The sequence below is a fragment of the Sminthopsis crassicaudata genome, chromosome 3, assembly GCF_048593235.1.
Source record: "Sminthopsis crassicaudata isolate SCR6 chromosome 3, ASM4859323v1, whole genome shotgun sequence".
Classification (NCBI taxonomy): domain Eukaryota; kingdom Metazoa; phylum Chordata; class Mammalia; order Dasyuromorphia; family Dasyuridae; genus Sminthopsis; species Sminthopsis crassicaudata.
The window spans coordinates 211,326,703-211,338,851 of record NC_133619.1 but is presented as its reverse complement, the minus strand read 5'-3'; the positions used below and the strand labels follow the sequence as shown (position 1 = coordinate 211,338,851).

Genomic DNA, 12,149 nt, shown 5'->3' with positions numbered 1-12,149 from the left:
CCATTTATCATAGTGACTTACCACGAGGATTTGTTGCAATATTTTGAGGAGCAGGATAAAAAGGAGCACAAGTAGTACAACAATGAACAATAGTTGTAGTATCTGCTTTAAAGATGCCATACAGCCTCCATAATGAGTAGGCAGATAAATGAAATGAAGCATGTGCCTTGTGGGCAGGGGAATCATAGTACAGGCCACACAAAAGATAAAGGAGGGCATCAGCTACCTTATTGCCCTCAAATATGGGACCAGTGCCATCAGCACGAGACCTAACATGCATTATAAAAAGAGGTGTGGCTCTGCTGTTTAAAGCTTCTTGAGCCTGATGAAGAAGATCAGTGATGGTAGAGTGCCTGTAATCTATATATGCATGTGGTAGCTGTTGAATGGTTTGATAGGCCATCATTAACAACCTCTTTAGATCATTGCATGGCATGTATGATGGCATATAACTCACTTTTCTATGTAGAATCATAGGGGGTGTCAAGGACATATGTCTCTTGAGTGTCCTCCCTATAGATAGCGGCCCTGTGATCTTAGTAACTCCACTTCAGGGCAGCTAGGTGGTGCAGTGGATAGAGCACCAGCCCTGAAATCAGGAAGACCTGAGTTCAAATCTATTATTAGACACTAAACACTTCCTAGCTGTGTGACCCTGGGCAAGTCACTTAACCCCAATTGCCTCAGGGGAAAAGAAAGAAAGAAAGAATAACTCTACTAGGAGTTTTCTCCAGAAAGATATTGGAGGGGTTTGCCAGTTCCTTCTCATTTTATAGGTGCCTGAGGCCACAGATTATTTAAAAAACTGTTCCTGACTCATGAGTCAACAGAGAAGGAAAAAATAAGTGTAAGTGAGGTTAGGAAGCACAGTGTTGGAGTCAGGAAGACTCATCTTCATGAATTCAAATGTGGCCTCAGTCACTTTCTAACTGCATAATTCTGGGCAGGTTACTTTACCCTCTGCTACATTTTCTTCATCTATAAAATGAAGTGTTTAGTGTCTGATATCAGATTTGAACTCAGGTCTTCCTGACTTCAGGGCTGGTGCTCTATCCACTGCACCACCTAGCTGCCCTGAAGAGGAGTTATTAAGAATCAAAAACTAAAACAGCTAAACAAGAAGAAAAAGAATGATGGCACTAAAGGAACTGTTAGGTGCATATCTAATAATTCTGATCAAACTCAACCTTTTGCTTTATTCTCATCCAGGAATCTTTTTAGAACAGATAGGGCTGACTTTTTTAGAAAACAGAGAACAATCTCCTCCTAATCTATATGACTTACGGTGGGGAGGTAGAAGAGATTTACTTTGTCCATGAAACAAAAGTTAGTTTTTCAATACAGGGGTCAGAAAGGCATTTTTATACCAGCTGGAGCTAATTGCGGAAAGGGTGATTTCTTTTCTCTACACCCTTATTAATGTCATTGTTTTTCATGTCAGGCAATTAATTGTCAAATTATATTACCAATGAGGGTAAAAGAGGATATGCCTAATAACACATGGTGAACCAGTGGAAGGGATTCAAGAAGTGGGGAGTCACAAAAATAAAAGAGGACATTACTTTTATTTGAAATAGTTTTTGTAGAAAGAGGTAAGAGAGAAATTTGAAATGATGAAATGTTCTTCTTCTAGTCCCCCTTCTCTCATTAGAATGTAAGTTCTCTCCAAGAGAACATTGTACACAGTAATAACAAGATTATGTGATGATCAATTCTGATGGACATGGCTCTTTTCAACAATGAAGTGATTCAGGCCAATTCTAATAGACTTGGTTTTTTTGTTGTTTTTTTGTTGTTTTTCGTTGTTTTTCTTTTTCTTTTTGTTTTTGTTTTTAATAGTTTTTATTTACCAGATATATGCATGGATAATTTTACAGCATTGATAATTGCCAAACCTTTTGTTCTAATTTTTCCCCTTCTTCCCCCCTCCCAGATGGCAGGTTGATCAATACATGTTAAATATGTTAAAGTATAAATTAAATACAATATATGTATACATGTCCAAATAGTTGTTTTGCTGTACAAAAAGAATCGGACTTTGAAATAATGTACAATTAGCCTGTGAAGGAAATAAAAAATGCAGGCGGACAAAAATAGAGGGATTGGGAATTCTATGTAGTGGTTCATAGTCATCTCCCAGAGTTCTTTCCCTGGGTGTAACTGGTTCAGTTCATTACTGCTCTATCTAATAGACTTGCAATGGGGAGCTATCTGCATCTAGAGAGAGGACTGTGAGGACTTAGTATGGATCACAACATAATATTTTCATCTTTCTTCTTGCTTTTTATTTTCTTTCTCATTTTTTTCTCTTTGTGATCTGATTTTTCTTGTGCAGCTTGATAATTACAGAAATTTGTATAGAAGAATTACACAAGTTTAATATATATTGAATTAGTTGCTATCTAGGGGAGAGGATTATATCACAGCACAACAACATACATCTTAATAACACAAATATCATTTGAGTTGTCAGTAGGCACAAAGTAAATTGTAAATTTAACCTTTTGGTACAGATATTAATGGCAACAATGAACTAACTAGCTAGCAATTAAGCTTTTGACAAACACAGCCATCTACTGCATTTTCTTTAACCTAGAATCAAACAAGAAGGGTGACTGAGTATTTGAAATAGCTGTTACAAAGTCCATATACTGAGGGCTTTTACATTTTACTCATAGGAAAATGCTTTGATATAATTTCACAGCACCCAGGTAAATAGACTGGTAGCATTATTTTCCACACAATTAAAAACAAGCAGCTTACTTGTTGTTTTTGGAGACATTAAAAGTTAGGGAACAGAATAAAAAATAGGAGCTTACTAAAGACAGACACATTGACAGTATTGTGAAATGAAAGGATAGCCGATAACAAACTATTTTTTTTATTATTATATATTTTTTATAATATTATCCCTTGTATTCATTTTTCCAAATTATCCCCCCCCTCCCTCCACTCCCTCCCCCCGATGACAGGCAATCCCATACATTTTACATGTGTTACAATATAATCTAGATACAATACATGTGTGTGAATATCATTTTCTTGTTGCACAATAAGCATTAGATTCCGAAGGTACATGCAACCTGGGCAGACAGATGTTAGTGCTAACAATTTACATTCACTTCCCAGTGTTTCTTCTCTGGGTGTAGCTACCTCTGTCCATCATTGATCAACTGGGAGTGAGTTGGCTCTTCTTTATGTTGAAGATTTCCACTTCCATCAGAATACATCCTCATACAGTATTGTTGTTGAAGTGTACAGTGATCTTCTGGTTCTGCTCATTTCACTCAGCATCAATTCATGCAAGTCTCTGCAAGCCTCTCTGTATTCCTCCTGCTGGTCATTTCTTACAGAGCAATAATATTCCATAACCTTCATATACCATAATTTACCCAACCATTCTCCAACTGATGGACATCCATTCATCTTCCAGTTTCTAGCTACAACAAAAAGAGCTGCCACAAACATTTTGGCACATACAGGTCCCTTTCCGCTCTTTAGTATTTCTTTGGGATATAAGCCCAGTAGTAGCACTGCTGGGTCAAAGGGTATGCACAGTTTGATAACTTTTTGGGCATAGTTCCAAATTGCTCTCCAGAATGGCTGGATTCTTTCACAACTCCACCAGCAATGTATCAGTGTCCCAGTTTTCCCACATCCCCTCCAACATTCATCATTATTTGTTCCTGTCATCTTAGCCAATCTGACAGGTGTGTAGTGGTATCTCAGAGTTGTCTTCATTTGCATTTCTCTGGTCAGTAGTGATTTGGAACACTCTTTCATATGAGTGGATATAGTTTCAATTTCTTCATCTGAGAATTGTCTGTTCATATCCTTTGACCATTTATCAATTGGAGAATGGTTCGGATACAAACTATTTTTAAAAAGCATTGATATAAAAACTAAAACATTTGAAGTTATTAATTAGGTGAAAGTGACAATGCATTTGAACTGCATCTAAGAAATCTTAAATTTAGGTTATGTCTATAGAATATCTTATAGAATATATACCTATAGAGTAGTTCAACAATATTTAAGACTGGAAGTAACCATAAGCACGTAACCTACATGATGACTTTGCTAATATGTATTCAATTTATTATTATTTTTCTTTTTTCATCCATTGCTAAAGAAATCCTATATTGGCCTGTGCTTGGATGAATCTGTTTCATTATACATTGTTCACATGGCGGTTGAAATTACAATTGAATTGAATTAAATTGACATTGAAATACAAAAGAGAAAGGAACAGAATTCAACTTTCCACTGGGGAGAAACCTGGGTCAGGAGTTTAATTTTATTAATTTACACTGTCCACTCCTCTAGACTAACAAAATAACCATTCAGTCCATAAGAATAGAGCTCTCTGAGAACCACAGAGTTGTTGCTTACCTCTCAATACCCTTTATATTAGGACATACTATCACTACCTGGTAAGCATGGGACTACACAGAATCTGATTCTTACTTAATTTGCTTTTGATGCAATCATGAGACAAAAGGAAATTCTAAATGAATGGATTGATGACTCACAGGTTCTTTTTGAAGATGCAAAGGAACTGAAAAAGTTAGCTTTTAATAAACTATCCAAAAAAAGCAAGAAACATAATTTCACAGGACATTTGGTCATTCCATATTGTTATGCTCATGATAAATATTTGCAAAAAGACTAAGATGAAAAAAATATATAGATTAAGTAGTAAGAGTGATTTCAGATTATCATTAGGAAAAGAAGAAAGGAAAGGAAGGAAATAAGCATTTGTGTGGCATCTATTATTGGCCAGGCACCTAGATACCATGCTAAGATAAGTTGTTTTTTGTGTTATCTTATTTGATCTTCATGACAACTCTATTAATCTTATTTTACAGTTAGGAAACGGAGGTAAATAAAGGTTAGCTGATATACCCAGAGTTACATAGTAAGTGTCTGAAGCTACATTTGGACTCAGTTTTTCCTGACTCTAGTGCTCTAGTGCTCTCTCTAGTCCCAGTGCTCTATCTACTATGTTATCAAGTAAGAAACTTTGTTGGTAAGGACAAAAAAATTAATATAATTAATGATGGACAGAATCAGCTACACCCAGAGAAGGAACATTGGGAATTGAGTATAAACTATTTGCACTATTGTCTTTCTACCCAGGTTACTTTTACCTTCTGAATCCAATTCTTACTGTGCAACAAGAAACTCGGTTTTACACACATATATTGTATCTAGGATATACTGTCACAGATGTACATGTATGGGATTGCCTATCATCTAGGGGAGGGGGTAAAGGGAGGGAAAGGAAAATTCAGAAAAGAAGTGAGTACAAGGGATAATACTGTAAAAAAAATTACCCATGCATATATAATGTCAAAAAATTATAATTCTAAAATTTAAAAAATTAATATAAAGTTAGAAGAAAGAATAAAAATGATAATGAGTAAGACAAAGTCTGAAATGAAAAATAATTCCGACCTAACTTATTTAACAAAATTACTGACATTAAAAAGTGGGAAATGAATGGAGGAATAGATATTGATTATAGCAATTTCATGTAGAAGTTTAATTGCTATTAAAAAAAAGTTCTAAAATAAAGAAGCCCAAAGTGCCTCAAAATCTTTGTAGTCAGCAAACAACTTACTAGCTAAACAGAGAAAATGAAGCCAAGGGCAACATTGGGTTATGGTAAACTATTAAGCAGTGCGACCTCATTAAATAGAGATAAATGACAGAAATTTTTAAAAAATGTATAAGAAAGCTTTGGAAAAAGATAAATCTAAAGAAAACTATTTTGAGAACATTTAAGGATGAAATAAAACCAACAAAGAGAAAAAAGATGGAAAATATTTGCAAAATTTTGAATGATTTTTAAAATTACAGTCATTAGATCTGTGTTCTAATAGAACAGAGAAAGTTGAAATGACACTGAAGAAAACAAAGTCAAGCCTAGCAACTAGAATAGCTTAAGTGCACACAGAAGTGGCATATATATATATATTTTAAATAATAGCTTTTTATCCCAAGGAAACCATAAAGGAGGGAAAAGGACCCATATGTGTATGCATTGAGATTCCATAAGATTCTTAGCAATATATCTATAGTTATAGCTTTGTTTAATAATTCTTTGAGAATTAATATCAAATGAAGATTAAAACAGTTATATGCTTGCTTAAGACATTTGCTGATGTCCTGAAGGAAATCCAGTGCAGAGTCAATTCATAGAAGAATTCATTAGAGATAGTGAAGCCTTCCAAATATTCCTATTTGTGAACCATAAAATGCTGATTTCATTAAACCCTGGAAAGTTGCAAAACTTCCTAAGTGTAGCCTATAATCACGCTAAAAAGTTTAACTTACTATTCACACACAAAAAAACCAAATACCTGAAAAATATCTATTGTCCATAGTATTATATAGTTGAAAGGACAGCATATGGAGCCCATTAGTATATATTTCTTGCACTGACATTGAAAATGAACCCTCTAGAACTTAAAAAAAGAATATATTTATTATCTTTGGGAGATTTTAAAGTTCCTTTAGTAAATTCAACTTCTTAGCTAACTAAAAGGTTTATTTAAAACTATATTCTTCCAATATTGTTATATGGTTCTGAGTCATGAAACACTATGGTCAGTGAAGAATTGAAATTGTGAATTACCTAAACATCAATAGAGAGGCAATTTGAAACACCTGCCTTTGTCCTCACCTCCTCCCTTAATGGTGTTTTACTTTTTCCAAATACATGCAAAGATAGTTTTCAGTATTCACCTTATATTCCAAATATTTATCCCTCTCTTCCCCCTTACCCCTTTCCAAGACATCAATCAATCTGATATAGGTTAAAATTTAAAAAAAAATGTAGAACTCTTCTAAATATATTTCCATATTTACCATGCTGAGCAAAAAAAAAAAAGATCAAAAGGGGAAAAATATGAGAAAGGGGGAAAAACAAAGCAAACAATAATGGCACAGAAAAGATGAAAATACTATGCTTTGACTACATTCCATCTCCATAGTTCTCTCTCTGGATGTGGATGGCACTCCTATCACAAGTCTATTGGAATCACTTCATTATTGAAAAGAGCCAAGTCCATCACTTGATCATCACATAATCTTCTTGTTGCTGTGTACAATGTTCTTTTGGTTTTGCTCACTTCTCTTAGCATCAGTTCATGTAAGTCTTTTTAGGCTTTTCTGAAATCAGCCTCTAATCATCTCTTATAAAACAATAGTACCATTACAACTCACATACCATAACTTATTTAGCCATTTCCCAATTGAGGAACATCCACTCAATTTCTAGTTTCTTGTCACTATAAAAAGAGATGTTACAAACATTTTTGCACATATAGGTCCTTTTCCTTCTTTTATGATCTCTTTGGAATACAGACCCAAGAGAAACATTGTTGCATCAAAGAATATGCCCAGTTTAATAACTCTTAGACATATTTCCAAATTGCTTTCCAGAATGGTTGGATTATTTCACAAACTCCACCAATTAATGTCCCAGTTTTCCCACATCCCTCTCGACATTTATCATTATTTTTTCTAGTCATCTTTGCCAATATGAGAGATAAGATGTGATATCTCAAAGTTGTGAAGGGTTTCTCAGAGTTGTCTTAATTTGTGTTTCTCTGGTCAATAATGATTTAGAAGCATTTTTCATATGACTAGGAATAACTTTAATTTCTTCATCTGAAAGTTTTTTATTCATATCTTTTGATCATTTATCAATTGGGAAATGGCTTGTATTCTTATACATTTGAGTCAATTCTCTATATATTTTAGAAATGAGGCCTTTATCAGAAACATTGACTACAATTTTCCCTCCAGCTTTCTGTTTCCCTTCTAATCTTTGCTACATTGGTTTTATTCATACAAAAACTTTTAAGTTTAGTGTAACTAAAATTATCCATTTTGCATTTCATAATATTCTCTAGTTCTTTAGCCATAAATTCCTCCCTTCTCCACAAATCCAAGAAACTGACTATACCTTATTCTCCTGATTTGTTTATAGTTTTACCCTTTATGTCTAAATCATGAACTCATTTTGACCTAATTTCAGTATAGGGTATTAGATCTTGGTCAAAATCTAGTTTTTGCCATACTATTTTATAATTTTCCAGCAATTTTTGTCATACAATGAGTTCTTATCCCAAAAGTTGGAGTCTTGGGTTTATTAAAAACTAGATTTCTATAGTCATTGACTATTGTGTCTTGTGAATCTAACCTATTCCACTATTTCTTAGCCAGTACCAAGTGGTTTTGATGATTGCTGCTTTATAATATAGTTTTAGGTCTGGTACACCTAGGCCACCTTCCTTTGCATTTTTTCCATTAATTCCCTTGAAATTGTTGCTCTTTTGTTCTTCTAGATGAACTTTGTTATTAATGTTTTCTAATTCTAAAGTAATTTCTTGGCAGTTTGGTTGGTATGACACTGAATAAGTAAATTTATTAGAATTGTCATTTTAATTCTTTTAGCTCAGCTTACTCATGACTACTTGACGTCCTTCAAATTGTTTAGAAGTGTTTTGTAATTGTGCTCATATGGTTCCTGGATTTATCTTGGCAGGTAGACTCCCAAATATTTTATATTAACTACATTTGTTTTAAATGGAATTTCTCTTTCTATCTCTTGCTATTGGACTTCATTGGAAACATATAGAAATACCAATGATTTACGAGAATTTATTTTATATCCCACACATCTGCCTCTTTCTGTGGACTTGCTTCATTCCTACAACCTTTTCCCAAATACATAGGTAGAAGTTCCTAAAAACTGATCATCACCACATGGTTACATTCAAACTCTCTCAGAGTCTCAGAACATATATTTTCCCTACTTGCTACTATAGCTCTTGAGTCCCCATCTAGTATGTTTTCTATCTTTACAAAATAATTTATTCATATAGTATATATTTACACAACCTATTATTTTCAGTAATGACCTTTTAAAATCTGAAACATAATCATTTACTTCTTAATAAGGCTAAAGAACTAACAATATTATAGGTGTCAGTGTACAACCAAATGCAGAAATATTATTGTATTTATACATCACAATACACATATAAAACTGTGGAAAGTTGACAAATACTTGTAGGAACCTGGCATAAAAACATATGAGGGAGGAAAATTTAGGAGTATATACTGTGGACGTAATGTTATTGATTCATTCAGAAGATCTGCACCATAGGAAGCTTCTCTACTCCCTGCTTGACTGTTGAATCTTCAATATTTTTCAATTGGAAAACTTCTCTCTATGCCAGGTTTAAGTTTTTTTTTTTTTTCAATTATCCATAATGCTCAAAAAGGACATTTAGAAAGTTTAGTTATTAATATGAAATAGCAATTTTCTTTAAGTTGAAGAACTGCCAAGCTCATCCAACTTGATATCTTTAGGTTATGTAGACCAGACTCAATTGTATGACATACTATGGAATTGGAATGGAATTCATAGCAATATAGTTCAGGTTCACCCTTTAAACCAACTCTCCAGGATATTACAGGGCAGAATAATGGTAAAATAAATGTTTTAGAAAAGTACTTTAATAGCTATGTGGAACTAGAGAAAAGGGACAAAGAAGAGAGATGTTGTGGAGGTATAATGGTAAGACTTAGCAATTAATTGTTTCAGAGATTGAGGGAGAATAAAGAATTGAAAGTTACTCCAAGTTTGTGAACATAGGTCATTAGAGGGATGGTAGTATCATTGACAGAAATAAAACTCTTTGTGGGGGAGAAGTAAGAAGACACTTCCCTTACTACTCTGCTGCAGAAAGTGGGTCCATGAATATGGAATATTGCATGTGTTGTCAGATTTTTTTCCTCTATATTGACTGATTTTGCTTGTTTTTTTTTCCCTCCTCTTTTTCTTTCTTTGTTTTTTAAAATAATCTTTTTCATAAGGGATGTTTATCTGAGAGGGGAAAAGGAGAAGAATGTAAGGTTATCTTCGGCTATATAAAAACCAAAAGATATCAGTAAAGTTTGGAAAATTGTGATTTGGGAAAAAAGACAAATTCTTTTCTAGACATGTAGAGTTTGGGATGCCTAGGGAACATCCAGTTCAAAAGATCCAGCAAGGTAACTGAGTAATGTGGGATTAGAGTTCAGGAGAAAAACTAGAGCTGGATACATAGATTTCAGAGTGAACAGTATAAAAATAGTATTTGAACCTATAAGATTTGAAGACAATATTGAAGGAGAAGATAGTTCTTTAATTGGTTGCATAATTTCATTACTGGACATTTTTATCTTTTGAGGACAGATTTGATTTCTTGAAATAGCCAAAATTCACTTGTAACCAAATCTGGTAACCAATAAGGTATCTCATCAAATCCATTAATAATATATTTTATTTAAAAAAAATGAAATAGCTTTAATAAAGTCATTGGTTTTGAATATCAGAGTTGGTTGGTGATATGTGATGCAAACACTTGCCCTACTATTGTTTATTTTCTAATTTTGTTTTCACTGATTTAATTACTGCAAATGCCTTTTAATTGTATGTAGTCAAAATGATCTATTTTATCTTAAAGATCTATTCTTCTTAAAGATTTATTATAGTATATGATTCATGTAATTCATTTCATTGGTAAATTCTTTTTTTTTTCTCCTTCTGCAGAATGGGCTTCCCTCAGGGAATAACAGATATGTTTTCAACGGAGATTTTGTAGATAGAGGGCAAAATTCCATGGAGGTATTAATGGTCCTGTTTTCATTTCTTCTTGTATATCCCAATGATATATACTTGAACAGAGGGAATCATGAGGATTATCTAATGAACATGAGGTAATGATAGCTTATTTTAGATTTTTCTCTGCTTTATTTTGTACACCATGAAAAAAAATTTTTTTTCGTGCATATACTTCACATTGCGAAAAGTCTTGAAATTTAGACCTTCTAAAACATGCCTGAGAAACAGGAGGAACCTCAGAGTTGACCTTGCCTCTTCATTTTTCAGATGAGAACATTAAGAAATAGGAATCTTGTATGAATCATGCTGTGGTCCAGTCTGAGGGGGTTGAATAAAAATGGGGCAGAACCATTTTGCCTCCTGATTTTTGTATCTCAAACATTTACTTGTTATTAACTTAAGAAAAATGATAATGTGATAATAACCTTTGGCTTAGTTAGTTTTTTGAAATATTTGAGACTCACTTTAAACTAAATTTGTATATGTAACCCATAGTCCAGTTTAAACAAATTGGATTAAATTTTGGGAGATTTCTCAAATGAACTTCTCATTTTTGGCCAGATGGATCTAATACAGGACTTTCCCTCAACATATTAGGATTATACTTCTTTTGATCCCACCCATAGTCTCTCTTAGTAACATTAGAATATATCACTCACGTCTTGGTCTCTACAGAAAAGGTAAATAGTCCCTGATGAAATAGTCCCTATGATGAAAATAATTTTGACCTTGTGGGTCCCATGAAAGTATCAGGAAGACAACAAGGATCTCTGGACCACACTATGAGAATTCTATACTACACAAGTATTTTAAATGAGTTGTACAAAACTGAGGGTAATTAATGGTGAAATAATTTTTCATCATTTTTCCCTCTTTTAGCCAATTCCATTCCCAAAAGGGAAATAAAATTTTCTTGATATCATATTCCTTTATTTTATATTTATACTCTAAGATTATTATATGGAAATCAATGCCACAAATAAAATCAAAATCAAAGAGTATCATAGTAACAAAATGGGCACTCCAGGATGCCTTTTTAGGGTATTGTTCCTTACACATGTTTGGATAGTATCAACTTTCAGTCATAGATTGAAGATCATTAGCCCCTTACTATCTTAGCTTGGGATTTTAGGACTTGTTTTAACTATATAATTCACCAATTAGTAGTCAGGTTTTTAGTATTTTAGTATTTTAGCAGTTCTCTGCTTAATTAGGCTGATACTTAGATGACTTTCATTTGCTGGTACTCAAAGTATCTCAATTATACTTGAATAACCTTTAAGAATCCATTTTATTAGATTTTAGTAGCCTTGTCATGGATCAAATCTTGAATTTTAAAAATACCATATAACATGAATTTGTTATATGGTGCATTTATAGGATTGGTGCTACTTCTCTACTAGCAGTTCTCAAACTGTTTGCTTTCAGAATCCCTTTACACTTTCAAAAATTATTAAAGACCCCA

At 33.3% G+C, this 12,149-nt stretch overlaps 1 protein-coding gene across 8 annotated transcripts in view; it reads left to right on the top strand.

Moving 5' to 3' along the window:
* The window catches only part of PPEF1 (protein phosphatase with EF-hand domain 1), a 157,106-nt gene that overhangs the window by 87,310 nt on the left and 57,647 nt on the right, over positions 1-12,149 (top strand). For all 8 annotated transcript variants that reach the window (XM_074299878.1, XM_074299876.1, XM_074299873.1 and 5 more), the window contains one exon: positions 10,613-10,779. In XM_074299878.1, coding sequence (XP_074155979.1) covers positions 10,613-10,779 — 167 coding nt within the window. The remainder of the gene's footprint in view (positions 1-10,612; positions 10,780-12,149) is intronic.